Source organism: Aedes albopictus, chromosome 3 (genome assembly GCF_035046485.1).
Source record: "Aedes albopictus strain Foshan chromosome 3, AalbF5, whole genome shotgun sequence".
Taxonomy (NCBI): Eukaryota; Metazoa; Arthropoda; class Insecta; order Diptera; family Culicidae; genus Aedes; species Aedes albopictus.
In genome coordinates, this window is record NC_085138.1 from 268,945,010 (window position 1) to 268,963,342 (window position 18,333).

The 18,333-nt window shown below is 39.4% G+C and overlaps 1 protein-coding gene across 3 annotated transcripts; it reads right to left on the reverse strand.

Moving 5' to 3' along the window:
• Window positions 1–2,580: 2,580 nt before the first annotated feature.
• LOC115257555 (transmembrane protease serine 2-like) lies at window positions 2,581–16,066 on the reverse strand. Of its 3 annotated transcripts, none has more exons than XM_029857265.2 (9): window positions 15,657–16,066; window positions 15,404–15,565; window positions 15,188–15,340; window positions 9,167–9,310; window positions 6,212–6,511; window positions 4,352–4,507; window positions 3,996–4,157; window positions 3,753–3,932; window positions 2,581–3,701 (listed from the first exon to the last, which is right to left on the reverse strand). In XM_029857265.2, the coding sequence occupies exons 2-9, from the start codon at window positions 15,488–15,490 to the stop codon at window positions 2,616–2,618; spliced, it is 2,268 nt and encodes a 755-aa protein (XP_029713125.1). In that variant the 5' UTR covers window positions 15,491–15,565; window positions 15,657–16,066; the 3' UTR covers window positions 2,581–2,615. The 3 variants fall into 3 exon arrangements, with proteins under 3 accessions (XP_029713125.1, XP_029713166.2, XP_062716730.1); XM_029857306.2 differs by having other exon boundaries at window positions 2,582–3,701; window positions 6,212–6,514; window positions 15,657–16,065; XM_062860746.1 differs by lacking the exon at window positions 15,657–16,066 and having other exon boundaries at window positions 2,582–3,701; window positions 6,212–6,514; window positions 15,404–15,595.
• Between the last annotated feature and the right edge of the window lie 2,267 nt (window positions 16,067–18,333).

Sequence of the window (18,333 nt, forward strand, 5' to 3'; positions counted from 1 at the left end):
TTTGTGAGTTACATCATGTTCGTTTTACCACCTCTGATCATCGCTGATCGGTGTATAGTTCAATCGCAAGCGATAAAAATACAATTGATAAGCTGATTGAGCATTCGTGAGGTGATAATTTGCATCATTGCTTAGAAGTATTTTCGAAGGAATCCCTGAATGTTTCTCCGGTGCAATCAGAGCACAAACTTCTGGAGGGATTCCAGAATTCCAATATTTCTTTGGATTGGATACTAAAACATGCCATTTTTGTTTACAAATATCTCTGAAACCAGTAGAGATACCGCATTCTCGAGGTTTAAATTGGTCCAATAGGGTTCTAGAATCCCCGATTTAGTCTATCAAAGTTATGTTTAAAAATTTAATTCGAAATGTTTTTTTAAATGTTTGCCCTATAGGGCAGATTCATGAATCTATATTCACACTGCGGTATGTGCGGACATAGGTTATATTCGAGACGAATGTACCGTCGATTTGGTTTTCTGTTTGATGGTCGGGTGATCACCAGGTGGCTTTGTGGATATCTTTGCGGGGGAAGAAGGTGCTTCGGACTACCATACCACGGGAGGCTGCAAAGTTTACGCATCGCTGGCCGTTATCATTCGATACGGCGTGCAGGCTGCTCGATTACCGGTCTGTACATTTCCTCCCTTCCTACCTGCGCGTTCATGTCGCCGACACCGATTTTCACATCGTGCGGCGAGCAACCATCGTATGTTTGCTCTAACTGCGCGTAGAACGCTTCTTTCTCGTCATCAGGTCTCCCTTCGTGTGGGCAGTGGACGTTGATGGTGCTGTAGTTGAAGAAACGGCCCTTAACTCTCAACATGCACATCCTTGCGTTGATCGGCTGCCATCCGATCACACGTTGTCGCATCTTGCCCAACACTATAAATCCTGTTCCCAGTTCATTGGTGATGCCACAGCTTTGGTAGAAGGTAGCCGCTCGATGCCCGCTTTTCCACACTTTCTGTCCAGTCCAACAAAGTTCCTGCAACGCCACGATGTCGAAGTTGCGGGGTTGTAGTTCGTCGTAGATTATCCTGTCACATCCTGCGAAACCTAGTGACTTGCAATTCCATGTTCCTAGTTTCCAATCGTAGTCCTTAGTTCGTCGCGTGGGTCTTTGCCGATTGTATCGAGTCGTATTTTCTCCTATGTTATTCGCAATGGGAATTTTAACGGGTGGCTTATTGGGCCTACGCCAACACTCCTGTCTCGCCGGAGGGCCATCGTGCCAGTTCTGTTTAACGTCCCAACCAACACTGGGACGACCACACTGATGGGGCTACCACCTTGGATTTAGCTGGGCGTGGTGCAGCGTTTCTTACTCAGCCGCTGGATGCCAGAACAGACGCTGTTTGAGCCGCACCTACCAGCTACCGCACTACCAGCTAAGCATGAGGTAGGAACTTGTGAGGACCAGAGCTATGTTAGACGCTCTCCTTATCGACTCACCGTTTTGCAGCCCAGAATTTGAAGTAAGCATAGTTTTTTTAGTGCCCACTAAGTGGATTCTATAGCTACAATCAAGGTTGCGACCATTCATTTGCAAAGATTTACATTCATTTGCTATTATCTCAGTTCAGAAGCATGCTATCAAAAAACAATGTATGGATGAATTTAACCTTGTAGTTTTATCTGAAAGTTTGCCGAATAACATTGGGGTCGCAAACGTATACCAAAGTCGTGAGCGAGCTGTGAAGGCAACTTTCCACAGCGTGAATGTAATTTATATTCACCGCGTGGAGAGTTGCCTTCACAGCTTGCTAACGACTTTGGAATACGTGTGCGACCCCAATGTTATTCGGCAATCTTTCAGATAAAACTACAAGATTAAATTCATCCATACATTGTTTTTTGATAGCATGCTTCTGATCTGAGATAATAGCAAATGAATGTAAATCTTTGCAAATGAATTGTTGCAACCTTGGCTACAATTCTCGGGCGGAAGCTAGAGATTCGTAACCATACAAAATAATGGTTTATCCGAAGATATTTTTAACTGGAACAGATCAGAGTTCCATTCAGGAATACCTCTTGCGGTCCACAGAGGACAAGCTTCTTTCAAAGCAATAGTTATGGTATACCAAAATGGAGGGCGTTGTAGTAACAAAACCACAATTAAACTCTCTTCGAGTAGCAATGGAAGCGAGTTATCCATAAAATGTGGTCGCAACCAATTAGTACAGGTTACCCAGTTTGTTGAGCAGGGACGCCTGAGTACACAAAGTTTGCGAAGGAACACTCAAAAGTGCAAAGAAGGTCAAATAGAGACTCCTCATCTGACACATGCCAATCAGTCAACTCATGACAAATTCTGCTCATGCAGAGTTAGGTTAGGTGCAATTCTATGTTAAGTAACTGTACTACCTAAGTAATCCACCAAACTGAAGCATCTCAATTAATGTTTGAGCTATTTCGGATGATACCGTTAATATTGATGATCAACTTACTTCAGAAGTCCCACCACTACCATCCTACACCCCCCACCCCCCTTCCCCAAAAGGATTTTTCCAATTCACAAACAAATTTAAGAAGAATTTTTATACTTTCTTATGACAAAAATTCTGATATACTTATTTTATACTTGTAATTCATATTTTATTATATTCTTATAAATCTTCTATATCTTTTGGACGGTATTCATAATGCCTCATTTCAAAATTTTCCTCTTCCATTTGTCTATCTATCCAGTCTCTAAAAACACCGATATTTGTATAAGCAGCTGGCACACCAGATCTTCCACATCCGACGCCCCAGGACACCATTCCAACCGCATAATACCGCAACTCTAAATCATCGGGAATATAGTATACTACGGGTGATCCACCATCTCCAGTGCATGTGTCTATGCCGGGCTCACCTCCAGCACATATGAAGCTATAATGAAGCTGGAACTTTCGGTTTGATAAGGCTTTCCGTAACGTTCGTTCGCAATCGTCTCTATCTGCATAAGGCAGATCAATGCTTTTGAGAATCTGTTGATATTGCTTTCGATTCCGAGGAGTGGTGCCCCAGCCCATGCCAGTTACTCTATTATCGACGCTGAAGTTTTGAGGTGGTAAGCAAATAGTGTTGACTGTAGGACCCAGATTAAATCCGTCTTCCAAGAACGCAAGAGCCACGTTATTCAACAGTGTATTAGGCTGGAACTGCTTGTGGCATGTAATTTGCTTCACTTGGCGTTCTTGATACGGAATTGGCTCTAGTTCGGAGCCCATGTCCCATTCCCCGGCACGAACGGTCACGACGCTCGGTGTTCGGCGATATTTTCTCAGGCATTCAGCACTGGTTAGAACTACTGCTGGATGGATTAGTGACCCACCACAAAAATATTTCAGTTCACCGGAAGTCTCAGTCATGAGGGCAACCATCCAAGGAAATTCGCCGTATTGCGATTCGCCATCGTTGCGGTTGACAGTGTTGAACTTAACGCCGCGTACGTTGCGATATCCACATTCTTTGATTTCAACTACAACTTCCAGGCAGCATACGGTATCCGATGAACAGTCTACAGCTGAATTAGTACTTCTACGCAGGCAACTACTCTCAGCTGCGCATATGCCCTTCATTGAACTACAGGTGCGGACTGGTTCTGTACAGCACACTAGACCGCCGCACTCATTCTCGCGATCTCCATAAACAGTACCCCTACACTCCTCCCTTCGAGTACACTTTCCACTGTTGTCAAGGCAAGGCTGCAAATGTTTTGGTTAATTCTTGTTTAAAAGAAAAACAACATTTTTTACCTTCCCGGCTATCACTGGCTGAAGCGTTGTCGTGGAAGTGAGAAATGTCCGAGGAGTTGTAGAAACTGCTGTTTCTGAGGCTGCGCAACAAACTAAGCCGTCACAATCGTTTCGTCGATCTCTGTACACGACTCCGCTGCAATCTTGCCTCAAAGTACATTTTCCGTTGTTGAAACAAGACTGAAAATATGGTTTGTAGTTTTGACGAAAACCAGAATCATCGTGATTAAATTATCTACTTACCTTTCCTGCAGATGATCGAGGTGTAGTAGTGGTAGGCAATACAACCGTTGGAGTTATTGTTGCACAGCATACTAGCCCTTCACATTCATTATTTCGATCTCTGTATACGGTGCCTTTACACTGCTTTCTCGTAGTGCATACTCCACTGTTATCGATACATCCCTAAAAGCATAAAGTACAATTTCAAAATAACCCGGGATAGTTTTTGGGATGGCGATTGGTTTTAACCTTTCAGGACGCGCACCTTCAAGCTGCTGAAACTGCACCGCGCTCGCGCTGTATACGACGAGCGAGGTTTTTTGGTAGTGTTGTATACTTTTTACAACGGCGGGCGTCCTGAAGGCTTTAACAAATACCTTTCCAGTTGTGTCTGGCCTACGAGTGGTGGTTGATGTGACGGCAGTATCAACAGCGCAACAGACTAATCCATCACATTCATTCTTACGATCCCTGTACACGGTTCCTTTACATTCTCTTCTTGGGACACATTTTCCGCTACCACGAACACAAGACTAAAAAAGTTACAGTTAGTAAATAAAAAGCAACAAAGATGGTTTCAGCACAGACAAACCCCGAGTAACACACTTGTCACAGAAGAGTCACGGTGGCGCAGATTTTTATTACGCAGAAGTCACTGTGACTCACTTATAGCAAGTAAGTGTTTATTTGTTAGAAGTACAGTATCGGACAATAAAAATGCACCAAAGCCGTTTTCCCATACAAACTAGTCAACTTTGGATTGCCATATCTCAGTTATGTCTCAACCGATTGTTTCCATTTTTCTGTGACGAACTACAAAACATTTCAATTTTCAAAAACTATTGAAAAAGTTCAGTGATAACTATTGATACAAAAGTTACAGATAGGTGGAATTTTGACAATAAAAATGCACCAACACAAAAAATTATGTAGCCGAAAATGCTGAAGTCAAATCACTATGATGTCTTCGACAAATATGTTTCTTGTGTGATGACCAATAAAATTGCTGAAGACACCATAGCTATCTGCCTTCAACATTTTAGGCTACACAATTTTTTGTCTTGGTGCATTTTTATTGTCAAAATTCAACCTATCTGTAACTTTTGTATCAATTGTTATCACTGAACTTTTTCAATAGTTTTTAAAAATTGAAATGTTTTGTAGTTTGTCACAGAAAAATGGAAACAATCGGTTGAGACATAACTGAGATATGGCAATCCAAAGTTGACTAGTTTGTATGGGAAAACGGCTTTGGTGCATTTTTATTGTCCGATACTGTAAGTCTCTGTGACTTCTGGGCAACAAAAACCTGCGCCGTCGTGACTTTTCTGTGACAAGTGTGCTACTTGGGACAGACGTAACACCTGCGTAACACCTCACAGAAATATGTTCGCCCAATGCTAAAAGGACTGAGTTTAGCCAACCATTAACTAGGTGGCGATAGTGAGCAAACGTCAAACTCGAACAAAAACGATGCGAGCGCCACGGATGGCCAACTATATTTTTTTAAAGACCGTTAAATCAGTGTACGATAGGAATTACCAGAGTGTTACGTCTGTTTGTCTGTGGTTTCAGTTTCCGTTTAGATATATTTTTTTGCAATTTCTCATCGTAATAGGCTGTTTTACCTCACGCAAATCTGACAGGAAAAGGCCTACTTTCCCACACCAAATTAACAGTGCTGCAATGGTTCATTACAGCACTGATTTGCGTTGCGTAATGAACCATTACAGCACTGTTTTCAGTTTTGGTCAACTTCTTGATGCTTTCTGGACGCAGTTTTGGAAAATTGTGACAACTGCACAGTATAACCTGTTATGATCAAATTTTCTTAAACATGGCTATGAACATCAGTGTGCAGTTTGATGAAAAAGTTTTGTTCAAAACTATCCTCAAGGGTAATTTATGAAATTGCAAAAAAACGTTGTACGCAACTCGGTGCAGAACTCGATTTTTCCAGCACTCGTCGTAATTATCCAACTCGGCAAGCCTCGTTGGATAAATGTACGACTCGTGCTGTAAAATTCTGCACCTTGTTGCGTAAACTACTATTTTCGGAGCGTTTCGTTTCCCGTTGAGTCCTTTCCCGACGATTTCACTCCCAGTACGCGATTCCATTAATATCGTAACAAATCTTATTTAAAAAATGGTATGCTCGACAGAAGGGTTAGGTGAATCGTCGCTCACGGAAAGTTGCACATTCAAAAAAAAAAAAATTAAACCGAAATTGATCCTACCTTCTCTTTAGCGGGCACCTCTGTTGCAATTTCTATAGAGTCCATGCAGCACTCGTAACCTGGTTGTTCGCATGCTGCCGCCATTCGGATATTAATTCCGAAAACGGAAGAGCACTGGCCTTGTCTTACACATTGACCACCAGTCTCCTCGCAAGAACTAGACGTATGCTGTCTAACTCGATTCCGTGGACAGCACGTTTGTGAACCACTGCAAACAGAAGATCGCGGTTGCGGAGCCAGGCATTCTCCATCGGAAACGCAAACAGAATCAAAGCCACATTGCGTCTTTGGCGAGTTGGTCTGCTATGGATGAAACATTGAAGATTATTGTATTATATTTTCTAATAGATCGCTGGAATTTCCAAGCTAAACGTTCATTTGCATATACATGATATCTATGTTTATATCGTGAAACCCTGTTTGTTTGGCCACTTTAATCTGAAAATTTTCAATTTGAGCCTAGTAGCTGTTCCATTTACATTCACGTGAATTTTAACTAGGTCAAATTTTTCATTCCAAACTAAAAATGGTTCAAACAAAATTCAAAGTTCGGCAGAATGACTGCTCGTTTGTCGAAGTAGACCAAAATTTGGCAATCTCAGAACCCCCCCCCCCCCTCTCCCCTCGTAGACTTTTATCCATACATTTTTTTTAAATTGTATGGAGCGTAGACTTTGGCCAGACCCCCCTCCCACCAAAAAGTCTACGTGGTTTATGAACGGCCCCTAATGAGCTCCATCAGTTAGCATGATAAGTTATTCATCTTAACGGGGATTCACCGCACCAGAGTTGTATAACATTGAAAGAAATTGAAAGATCGAAAAACAAAAGGCTGAAACTCAAAAGACTAAAAATATCAAAAGGCTGAAATCACATAAGGCTGAAACAATAACCCCCAACCATACTAAGTTCATGCTATGCTTTATTAATCTGCCACATAATTATGACAATTTTTTGTTTCCTTTATTAAGGAGATTTTCAGCCCGGGGCTGGTTCATTTCCGATGAATTTATTTCAAACTATCAAATACATTTCAATTTTGATTTGGAACTACTTCTAGTTACACGAGTGTTACTGTTATCGCGAACGGTTTCAACGCCGTGCTGTAGACTCTCTGGAATACACTTCTTCTTCGGTTCATTTGCATTCCCCCTTGTTAATCGTCGTTTATTTGTCTCGGTTTCAATAGTCGAGCTGCCGGTCTCATCATCGTCGCTGCTCGTGGTCACCACATCTACTACCTGCTGTTGTTGTTGAGTGACATCAGCAACTGTTTCTAGTGTGGATGCTGTTTGCACAATAGCTACTGATGGTTTGGTTACAGTGGCGGACGGTTTTATCTCCCCAGTTAGAGTTGGAAAATCGTTTTCATTGAACAACAGTGGTTGTTCAGCTTCTTTTTGTTGTAACTGCTCGGAGCACTTTTGTTGTGGATGTGCAGTTTTTTGGCAGTAGCGGCAGCATTTAACCTGGTTTTGGTATGAGACTGAAGTCAGTTGTCCTTCAATCTCTATGTACGAAGGTATTGGTTTGGTGAGGTGCATCCGTAATACACGTACTCCGTTAGGAATGCCAGGGAAATAATTCTTCCAACGCTCTCTTCCAATAGAAAGCACTACACCATACCGTTCCTCCATATGCTGCTTCACAACAGTGTGCGGAATGTCCGGAGAAAGGTCGAGGATCCTAACGATGATCGCAGCATCATCCACGTACACCGGGATTTTAACGCCTCTTCCCTCGTGGTAAATGACATGTCGACAGTTGTTTTCGTCTTGGTATTGTTTGGCCAAGTTTGCACTGACCATTTCAATCAGCACACAATGTCTTATGTGTTGCAACTGTATGGTTTTAACGTGTTTTTGCTGCAATTTCATGTCCTCACAGAGAAACTTTTGGACCTTCGCTACCTCCGGCCGCATAGGAAGGACACTAAAATCCACGATTAAAGTATTTTTACGTTCAGCTGCCATTGTGATAGAAGCACTTTGAATTCGCGAGAGATAGTTCACACACGTCCGTCGTCTACAGCTGCTGATTGTCAACTGATTATGACAAATTATCTCGAAAGAATTGCCCAAGCTTAAAAGAAACGAAATCTTTGATGATATTGTTAGCAACTATAATGCCAACAATCGTTGTTACAGCAAAACTCGAAAGGAGAAGGAGAAATTATCGATTGAAATGATACCAGTCATATTTTGTGTAATTATGTGCCCAACCCAGGAACTTTTTGTGATGGAAAAATGGTCTTGACTTCCTTGGGCATAGAGAATCTTTGTGCCCACCTCAAAATGGTCATTGGCAAAGGAAGCTCTCAGATAATAACTGTGGAAGTGCTCATAGATCACTTACCTAAGAAGTGGGCTTTATTGTAGTTGGGACGTTAAGCCAAGAAAAAAAATAAATTCGCACACATCTTTATTTTCTTGACTTAACCCACCCTTATAACTAATTTCATGCTTTTATAAACTTTCAGCCTTTTTAGTTTTCAGCCTTTTATTATTTCAGCCTTTTGTAACGATTCTATAGTTTCAGCCTTGTGTGTTCAGCCTTATGTGCATTCAGCCTTTTGTAATTCAGCCTTTTGTAAGCTTCCCGACTTCCACCATACAAAGCAAACGTGGTATCTTCGCGATCACGAGGTTGTTTCAATTTCTGAAGAAGCGGCGAGCAAACTTTGAAGGAATTACTGAAACAATTCACAGAGCAATTATCCAGGGGATTCTCAACGATATGGCTGAATGCGTTCCCGAAGGAATCATTCAAAAATAAAAAATATAATACCGAACATTTTTATAAATCCTTCAATTATGCCTATCTATGGGGTCAATACTTAATTTATAATTTTGGGTATCATTCCATATCGCAAACTTTTTGAATATTTGTCCAGCAGTGTAATCAGTGAAAAGCGCCATTTATAGAAATTAATTGACGATCGATACGGTTACTTACCTTTCTAATCCTTTCGTTGGGACAACATTTATAATTGTTCCACCCACATTCTTCCGATTCTTTGAACAATCTGTACTTTGAGCTGTTGAAATCAGCATCACAGTTGCTGGCCGCGACACATGTGCCTTCATTATCTTCACATGGCTGTTGAAAAAAAGAAAAAAGTTAAATGCTATTTATTTCTTCATTTCATTTGGAACACCATTTGAACATGGATTTCAGCGTCCAGAAAATTCGGAAAGTGAGCCAAATAGGTAAACAAGTTGAAGCGGTCCCTAGATAAATTCAAGAGAAATTTCTGGAAAAATCAAAGCAAAGTTTTTAATCGAGCAATCTTTAAAGAAATTCGTAAGGTAATCTCGGGAGAATCTTCTGGAGCTATTTCTATTGGAAAGCTATATGTAATCTTTAAAAACAAAGATTCAATCATTACACAGTTGAGAAATAAGCCAAGAAATGCATTGTTTTGCCAAATCCTTTGATTATTTTTTTTTCAGAAATTCTGCCTAGAATACTAAATAAGTTTCCTTGAGATGTATATTTTCAATTTTTGTTTTTAACAATCCTCTAAGGATTTATCAGTGAACTACTTTATGATTATGGTCGACGAATTTCGAAAATATTCTGGATTTTCAAAAATGTCCTCATATCTCCTTTATTTTTTTAGTGAAATTTTAAAAAGACAGACAAAAACAAATTGTTATTTTTTTTTATCCCGAGGTTTCCATGAAAATAATAATTAAAACAATAGTCAATCTGAGATAAACCAGTCTCAGGCTGAAAATTTCATAAATAAAGACATAAAAAAACAATAGTCAATGCGCAAGTAAACCTTTTCTGCAACATTCTTCAAAAACTTTTCGAACTGATTAAATAATTAGAATCACTGCCACAATGGTCCACAAACCAGATTTACGAGGAAAGATGCATTCAATCAACGCCTTTAAATGAGTTTTTAGGCAAATATGGTCTTCTACAAAGTTGTCCCTAATAATAAGGCCCTCTTTAAAATGTGCATGAAAATTAGGGTGGCCCATATTTTCACAGAAGTTGGTAACCAAACTTTATTATTTGCAAGAATAACTGTATACCCGAAGAATTTATCGTTTTTGTTTCAAATTTCTCGTCAAAATCGCCTAAGAACTACATTGAGAGCTTCCAAAAACGCACATTTTCGTGCGCTGAGAATGTTGCTACATCATTCCGTTCAAAAGATATTGATGATTTTCTATAATACGCACTTTTCAATTATTTTTCACTTGAATTACAAAAATAACACCCCTCTTATTTTTTGATATGTTTTATAACAACATTTCTTCTTTTGAATGCGGGTAAAAGATATTTTTTATGTTTGCCCCAACCCATCATAAACACTTTTTAAAAAACTACGATTTTTCAAGAAAAACGCCTGTAACTTTTGAACCAAAAGAGATAATGACCATCTCAGCACTTGAAACGACGCGTCTTCAAATGCTCTACAAGTGTTTCTTAGGCGACTTTGATGAAAAATCTAAACTGAAAAAGTTAGCGCCAGAAAACCGGATTTTCTTGAATTACCCTAAGCTATTCAGAAAAATACCTCTAGATCGGTCAATTTTAAAGCTACATAAAAAGTGTCTTCAGCAAACTTGCTCAAAATTGATAGATCTACAACTTTCCCGAAGAATGTATACAGTTATTCTTGCAAATAAAACAGTTTGGTTACCAACTTCTGTGAAAATATGGACCACCCTAATTTTCATGCACATTTTAAAGAGGGCCTTATTATTAGGGACAACTTTGTAGAAGACCATATTTGCCTAAAAACTCTTTTGAAGGCGTTGAATGCATCTTTCCTCGTAAATCTGGTTCGTGGAACACTGTGCACTGTTACCAGAGAAAAACGATATCTTATATTTGAATAACTACTGTTGTTCAGGGGGTGGCCAAAATGTTTGGGATAGGAAACTGTTTTTTTTTTCTCTCACGAAAAAGTTCAACTAGCTGTAGCTTTCCATAGAGTGCATCAAAAATTCTCGAATTTTGACTGTTTGTCAACCTCCCTATTATATGTGCATCATTGGTACAAATTTGAGCTTGAAATTTTTGAACTATTATATCTCGGAAACCAGTGATCCGTAACGAATGAAATTTTGATCGTTTATCAACACTATATAAATGCTTCAAAAGCCATGAAAAAGTGGGCCCTTTTTGAGCGTTGATAAAAATGATGATGGATCGACACTTTTGGGATCTTTCTCAAAAAAATATCAATTTCTTACATAATGTCATAACATTTTAGTTGTGATATCCGGAGATTTTCTAATTCTGTTCTCAAGATATCTTTAATTAGATATATTAGAGTCCATTTGAAAAAAAAAGTAAAAACACATTTAACATTTTAGTTTATTTTTTAGTGGTTTTGTAAATTTGACTCATTTTCCTCTGTATGGGTGAAAACGTCAAACTGGTATAATTTTATTCGTCTTAAGAAAATACTACATGGAGGCAGCTTTCGATTGAGGTATCTGGACACCTGGGAGGATTTCCGGCGTAGCAGTCGCAATTGCAATCAAACGATCAGATATTAAACTTCATCCGACGTTTCGATGTGTATTACATCTTCTTCAGGGAATTCTATGTTCGAGACATGATAATTATACTATATATACTTAACGATAAACATTGAAAAATAGAGGCTAACAGGAGTGTTAATCGCTTTCGTTTTGAAAGGCTTTGTGGAAGCATAATCCGTCCGAAAAACTATTAAAAAAACTTTGGAATCGACTCTGAAATACACATAGAATCAGTAACATTCTTCAGCTTATTTTTGAATTAATTAAGTAGTCTTGAACACTAGTTATGTTTTTGCCGAATTCGGTTCGCACTTCTAACAACACTACCAACGGCCAATTTGTTTAACCTTCACATACCCGACCCCCGACAACTCATTTTCAAAATGCTGGCATTTCGTCAATTTTCATCCGATTTTTCTGAAGTCGCCCTTAATCGATCATAAATTGGTGCAAGTTTATTACACTCAAGTAGTCATGAAATATCCGAAACCATTCCGAAGATATTCCGGATTGTACTGGGGTCAGGTTGTCTATTTTGCCAAATAACCAAAAGTTATTATTTCGTGTGTTATTGTGTTTGAGAGGCCCTCGCGGAACTTGCTTCAGGTGTTCCGGAGCTGGCATATCAGTTGCTTCATACTTCAGTCAATTTTTGCAGCCCCATTCTCTTGAAATCATAAAGTTTAATAAGTCGCACAGCAAGTTTTAGTTGCAAACCAGAAATGTCCCCGATGTCACCCCCGTGGAACCTATGCTAGATGTTTCGGGGTGGCCATATTAGCTGATACAGACTTCAGGGTATCGTTTCTGACTCAGTCATTCGAAATCATGTAGTTTGATATGTCGCACGACATGTTTTGGATGGAAACCAGAAGTGACCCCAATAAGGCCCCCGCGGAACCTGTCACGGTGATCCGGATGGGTCAAATTATTCAAATCTGCTTATCGCAGTTGTGTTTCATTGTTCGCAATGAAAATTCTGCTGAAAATTTATAGTTCAAACACAATAATACACGAAATAATCATGTTTAGCCATTTCGGCACCCTTCCTGACCCCATACGGAATATCTCCGGAATGGTTCCGGATATTGCATGGCCGCTTGGTTGTAATAAACTTGCACCAATTTATGATCGATTGAGGACGACTTCAAAAAAGTTGGATGAAAATTGACGAAATGCCAGCATTTTGAAAATGAGATGTTGGGGGTCGGGTACGTGAAGGTTAAGCTAAGTGGTATGTGTGGAGCCTAAGTGGGGACAACATGGTTGGATTCGTTTTGGTAGCTATTGGGTATTTCTGTTATTGTTACTGTGTTCGTTACTTTAGATCGCTTTGTGTGGAGTGTATGGAAAATGCCTGCATACATTGCACTAAGACAATCGTCGATCAACAGCAACTATAACATCCGTGATTCATTCTCCTTCTGCACCTTTATCAATTCCGTTCGTTTACCAGAAAACCACATTCTGGTGTCGTTCGATGTCACCTCACTTTTCACGTGCATCCCTCGTTACATGATACCCGGAATCATCATAGAGAGATGGGAAGAAATCAAAAAGCATACGCACATAAACCTGGACCTGTTCCTTGAGATCGTTAATTTCTGTCTCGGTTGTAGTTATTTCTCATACAGAGGAAGTTACTTAAAACAGATATTCGGCACACTAATGGGCAGTCCGCTGTCTCCCATTATTGCAGACCTGGTGATGGAATCCCTCCTGGATAATGTGGTGAGTCGTCTAAACTTTCCCATACCTCTCATAAAGAAGTATGTGGACGATCTGGTCCTAGCACTACCACCAGACAAGGTAGTAGAAGTAATGAACGTTTTGAACAGTTTCAATGAGAATATACAGTTAACATTCGAAATGGAACAGAATGGCAGACTCTCCTTCCTGGACATGGTCTTAGTCCGTCAGCAGGATCAAACAATTCGTACTGAATGGTACAGTAAACCTATGTCACCCGGTCGTCTGTTGGACTTTCTGTCGGTTCACCCACTACATCTCAAAATGAACACGGTCAACAACTTTATGCGAAGAGTAAGTGAATTCACCACCAATCTATCCAACGAGGCGGCGGATAATACGATAGACGTCATCCTGAAGTTAAATCACTATCCAGCACCCCTGCGACACCGTTTGCTGAATAGAGGAATTGCTCGAAGAACGAATACTCCTCCCTTAGATGAGACTATGCTGTTTGTAAACGACCTAACACAACGTTTGAGTAAGTCACTCAAAGCTGCACTACCAAATGTTGTTTTTGCGGCACGATACGAGAAACCCACCAAACGGCACAAATGTCCCAAATGGAGGATAACGTGCCTCTGGAGCCGGCCTTCTGAACACCGACAGTCCAACGATGAAATTTGAAATAGAACGGTTGAGGGAAAAACACTTCTGCAACATAGCATTGACGAACAGCATCGGTTCAATATAGAAAAATCACAAATCTTAGATCACCACAGAAGGCAAACAGCTCTTCCTATTCTCGAGGTTCGTCATATTCTAAACACTCCACACACCTTCAACAAGAGATCAGATATCGAATGATTTAGTTCAATGTATGCATGCATTTTCCATACACTCCACACAAAGCGATCTAAACTAACGAACACAGCAACAATAACAGAAATATCCAATAGCTACCAAAACGAATCCAACCATGTTGTCCCCACTGAGATTCCACACATACTCACCACTTAGCTTAAACAAATTGGCCGTTAGTAGTGTTGTTAGAAGTGCGAACCGAATTCGGCAAAAACATAACTAGTGTTCAAAAGTACTTAATTAATTCAAAAATATGCTGAAGAATGTTACTGATTCTATGTGTATTTCAGAGTCGATTCCAACGTTTTTTTTTTAAATAGTTTTTTCGGACGGATTATGCTTTCACAAAGCCATCCAAACCGAAAGCGATTAACACTTCTGTAAGCCTCTATTATTCAATGTTTATCGTTAAGTATATATACAGTATAATTATCTTGTCTCGAACATAGAATTCCCTGAAGAAGATGTAATACACATCGAAACGTTGGATGAACGAGAATATCTGATCGTTTGATTGTAATTGCGACTGCCACGCCGAAAATCCTCCCAGGTGAAAATACTATATTCTTAAACGTCGTATCAAGTATCAATATATTGTTAATGAATGCTCAAAGTTCCAATAAATTTGATTCACTGATTGCGGGGGATATGGCAGTTTAAAAATTGGTTGCCTAAAAATGGTGTAAACGAAAACGATTCTAGCTTCTCGAAAGATTCACCAATCGAGTTAAAACTTATACCAATGATGCACATATATTAGTTTGACAAACTGTCAAAATTTGAGAATTTTTGATGCACTCTATAAAAAATACAGATTCTTGAACTTTTTTGTGAAAGAAAAAAAGTTGCCTATCCCAAACATTTTGGCCATCCCCTGTTACTACTATGTACTACTACTGTCTATTTATCTCACCGTTTCAATTGAACAGCATTTCAGCATGTAATTCTCGCAATCGTCAAGAAAGCGTAGATCGACCACTCCAGCTCCATCGACGTTAAGGACATTATCTCGGCATTGATGTACAGTCACACAGAAACCGTCTTTTCCATTTTCCAGAGCACATGCCTTGAAGTAGAAATGGGTTATACAAAAAAAAAACTCTGAAAACCGCATGAATTTCTTACTTACTTGATCAAAAACACCTTGAGGACGCACATTGACTGGTATTAGCATAACGATAGTTCCGAAAAGTAGGAGCACATGAAAATCAGCCATTGCTTCGTAGCGCTTGCTGCCAATCTGAATCACTGCAGTGTAATGATGCTCTCTTGATTAACGTAAATCCCCATCCTGCGATAGGGGAATAAACCGTGTCGATCACTTTTATTACTATGATCAATCGGAATAACAAGTATTGATATTTGAAACAAATATAGTATACCATTTTTGTCTGTTATTTTTGTAAACCAACTAAATTGTGTGTCGATGTCATATTTACGAATATTTTTAAAACATTCATTACTTTCTTATTTATACCACGTTTGTGATAAGAAATTCTCAACAATAACACGCCATTAACTCTCTACTTGCTATGACTGACATAAGACCATCATCGATTTTCTGCGAGCTCGAGACATACAAAATAAAATGAATATGATGCAATAGATGGGGCAAAGGGAGTTTACTGAAAATTGCCAGGGAGCCCAAAAAAGTGGCTTGTATAAGGGTCTTCAGGGGAGTTCCAGGGAATTGTTTCAAAGGGTTTAGAAAGCCCTTTAAGAGAGTTTCGATAGGCTAAGGTTTTTTAGGCGGTTCAATTGCATTACGCGGGTTTCAGGAACGTTTCAATTAGCTTTAAGGTTGATTCAGGTTAGAGGGGTCTTAGGAGTCTTTAAAAAGCGTTACAATGGGCTTCAAAGGAATTTCAGGGCATTTTAGAGGCATCTTAGAGAGTCTTAGGGGGTTTATGGAGCGTTTAAATAATAGGGTGATTCACTTAACAGCGTAAACTGATTAAACTGATTAAACGTCGTGATCACCAAGGCAATCTTCGATTATTTCAATCGCAAAATCATGAAACATTTCAAATAAGGAGAAAATCATGGCTTACGCAGCAATTTAATCTTGTTAGTGAGTACCCCTAAGAGATTTTAGGGGCGTTTGAATGCATTACAGGGGCGCTTCAAGGGGGTTTCAGGTGCGTTCAAGGGGAATTCGTTAAATCTGAACTTTTCAACGTTATTTTGATGCAGATGTGTCATTACATAAAAGAATAGTAGTATTTCTGAAAATAATGCCAGAGATTTAAAATTTCAAGTGCTTGCAGGACATTTTCTCGAAATCATTGGAAAACAGATGGTCCGGTCTGACTTAACGCCGACCATATATGGAAATTAGAAAAAAAAAATTGAAGACCACTATCGTGGCGTCAAACATAGATCTGTAATAGACATTTATTTGGCATAATGTATGTTTAAATTGACAGTTAGAGACTGTTCTCAACTCTTTACAAGATCATTGTTCAAAATGGTCTATTTAATTAGTTAGTTTTGCTTGGAAATATTATATAACCAGAATTATATAAATAGCAATGCTTTGTACATCTTCTTTTTTTTTGAATCGCTGAGAAATTACATGTAAATGATAATTTCTAGTAATTCTTTGATGGGTATCTTTAAGAATCTTTGAATTTTCTAGCAGCATTACTGCAAAATATGGTTAAGTGCTTCTTTGTGGAATTCAAGTATCATGTGGGAAAAAATCTGGTTGAATTTGCAATGGAATTCCAGCAAAAGTTATTGAATTCCTAGTGAGAATAGAAGTCACATAATAAGAAATGATCCATGTAGCTGAAGCGTAAACGCGAGTGTATTGATTAAAACCATGCTGGAGGTGATTTCTAGTCGGTCACTATTACTTTTTTTTTATTTCGTAGGCCAGGGGTATTTGTGCTATCAAACAACGCACATATTTAAATGGTCATTGAGGAAGTTTCAATATATTTAAAAGCTGGTGCTGCGATGGGTAATCTTGAAGGTTTTCATGATTGGACTTCTTAAAGATTTCTCGGAGATAATTGAGAAAAAAATATATTTCTGGAGGAAATCCTGGAGAACCTTCTGGACAAACTCCATACGGAATCTCTGGAAAAGTTCCGGAACTAATGCCTGGAGCATTGGAGGACTTTTTTACTATCGTACAAAGTGGTACGAAGGTTCTAAAGGTTGATGAGGTTTTTTTTCTTAGGTAGGGATCATATATATACAAAACTAAACTAAACAAAAACTAAATTGAAAAAAATCAGGGTCACCTAATTTTCAAAGGCGCTGTCCATAAACTACGTAGACTCATTTTTGGCCATCTCAGACCCCCCCCCCATCCCCCATCGTAGACTTTTGTTCATACAATATTTTCGAAATTTGTATGAAGCGTAGACTTTGGCCAGACCCCCTCCCCCCTAAAAGTCTACGTAGTTAATGGACAGGCCCAAAGGACTAATGTCATTTCTGTCGTTATTTCCTATCGTATCCAATATAGCTTTTTAAAAAAATGCTAAGAAATCTATCATCAAATTTAAAATTTCTCAGAATTTCGTAATACATTATTTTACGAATTACATCTATTATTATTTTATGAAAACTAAATTTCTAATTAAGTCTCCAGTTAGCCTAGTGGTTAAGGCTCTCTCTCTCTCTCTTATTGGCGTAACGTCCTCATTGGGACAAAGCCTGCTTCTCAGCTTAGTGTTCTATGAGCACTTCCCCAGTTATTAACTGAGAGCTTCCTCTGCCAATTGTGGAATTCCGAATGCTGCTTGCGGGGAATATGCCGTGCCAGGTGTCGCACGTCTGCTGCGCCCGACCGACGACGGAAGAAAGAGGGCAAGTCATGGCCAACCATGCGTTGGTCGGCCGCGCGCTGATATTCGGGTGTTAGGCGTTACTAGAAGGTGTGGCGCGCTGTCCGTTAGTAGATCGAGGCATGGTTCTGAGCACGTGTATCACATACCACACATCCTCCTCCTCCTCTAAAAAAACATCACAATACTTGATGATATCCTCGATGATATCCATAGCTTTTTTTAATGGTTATGTAATAAACGTGTAGTCTTGTAGGCA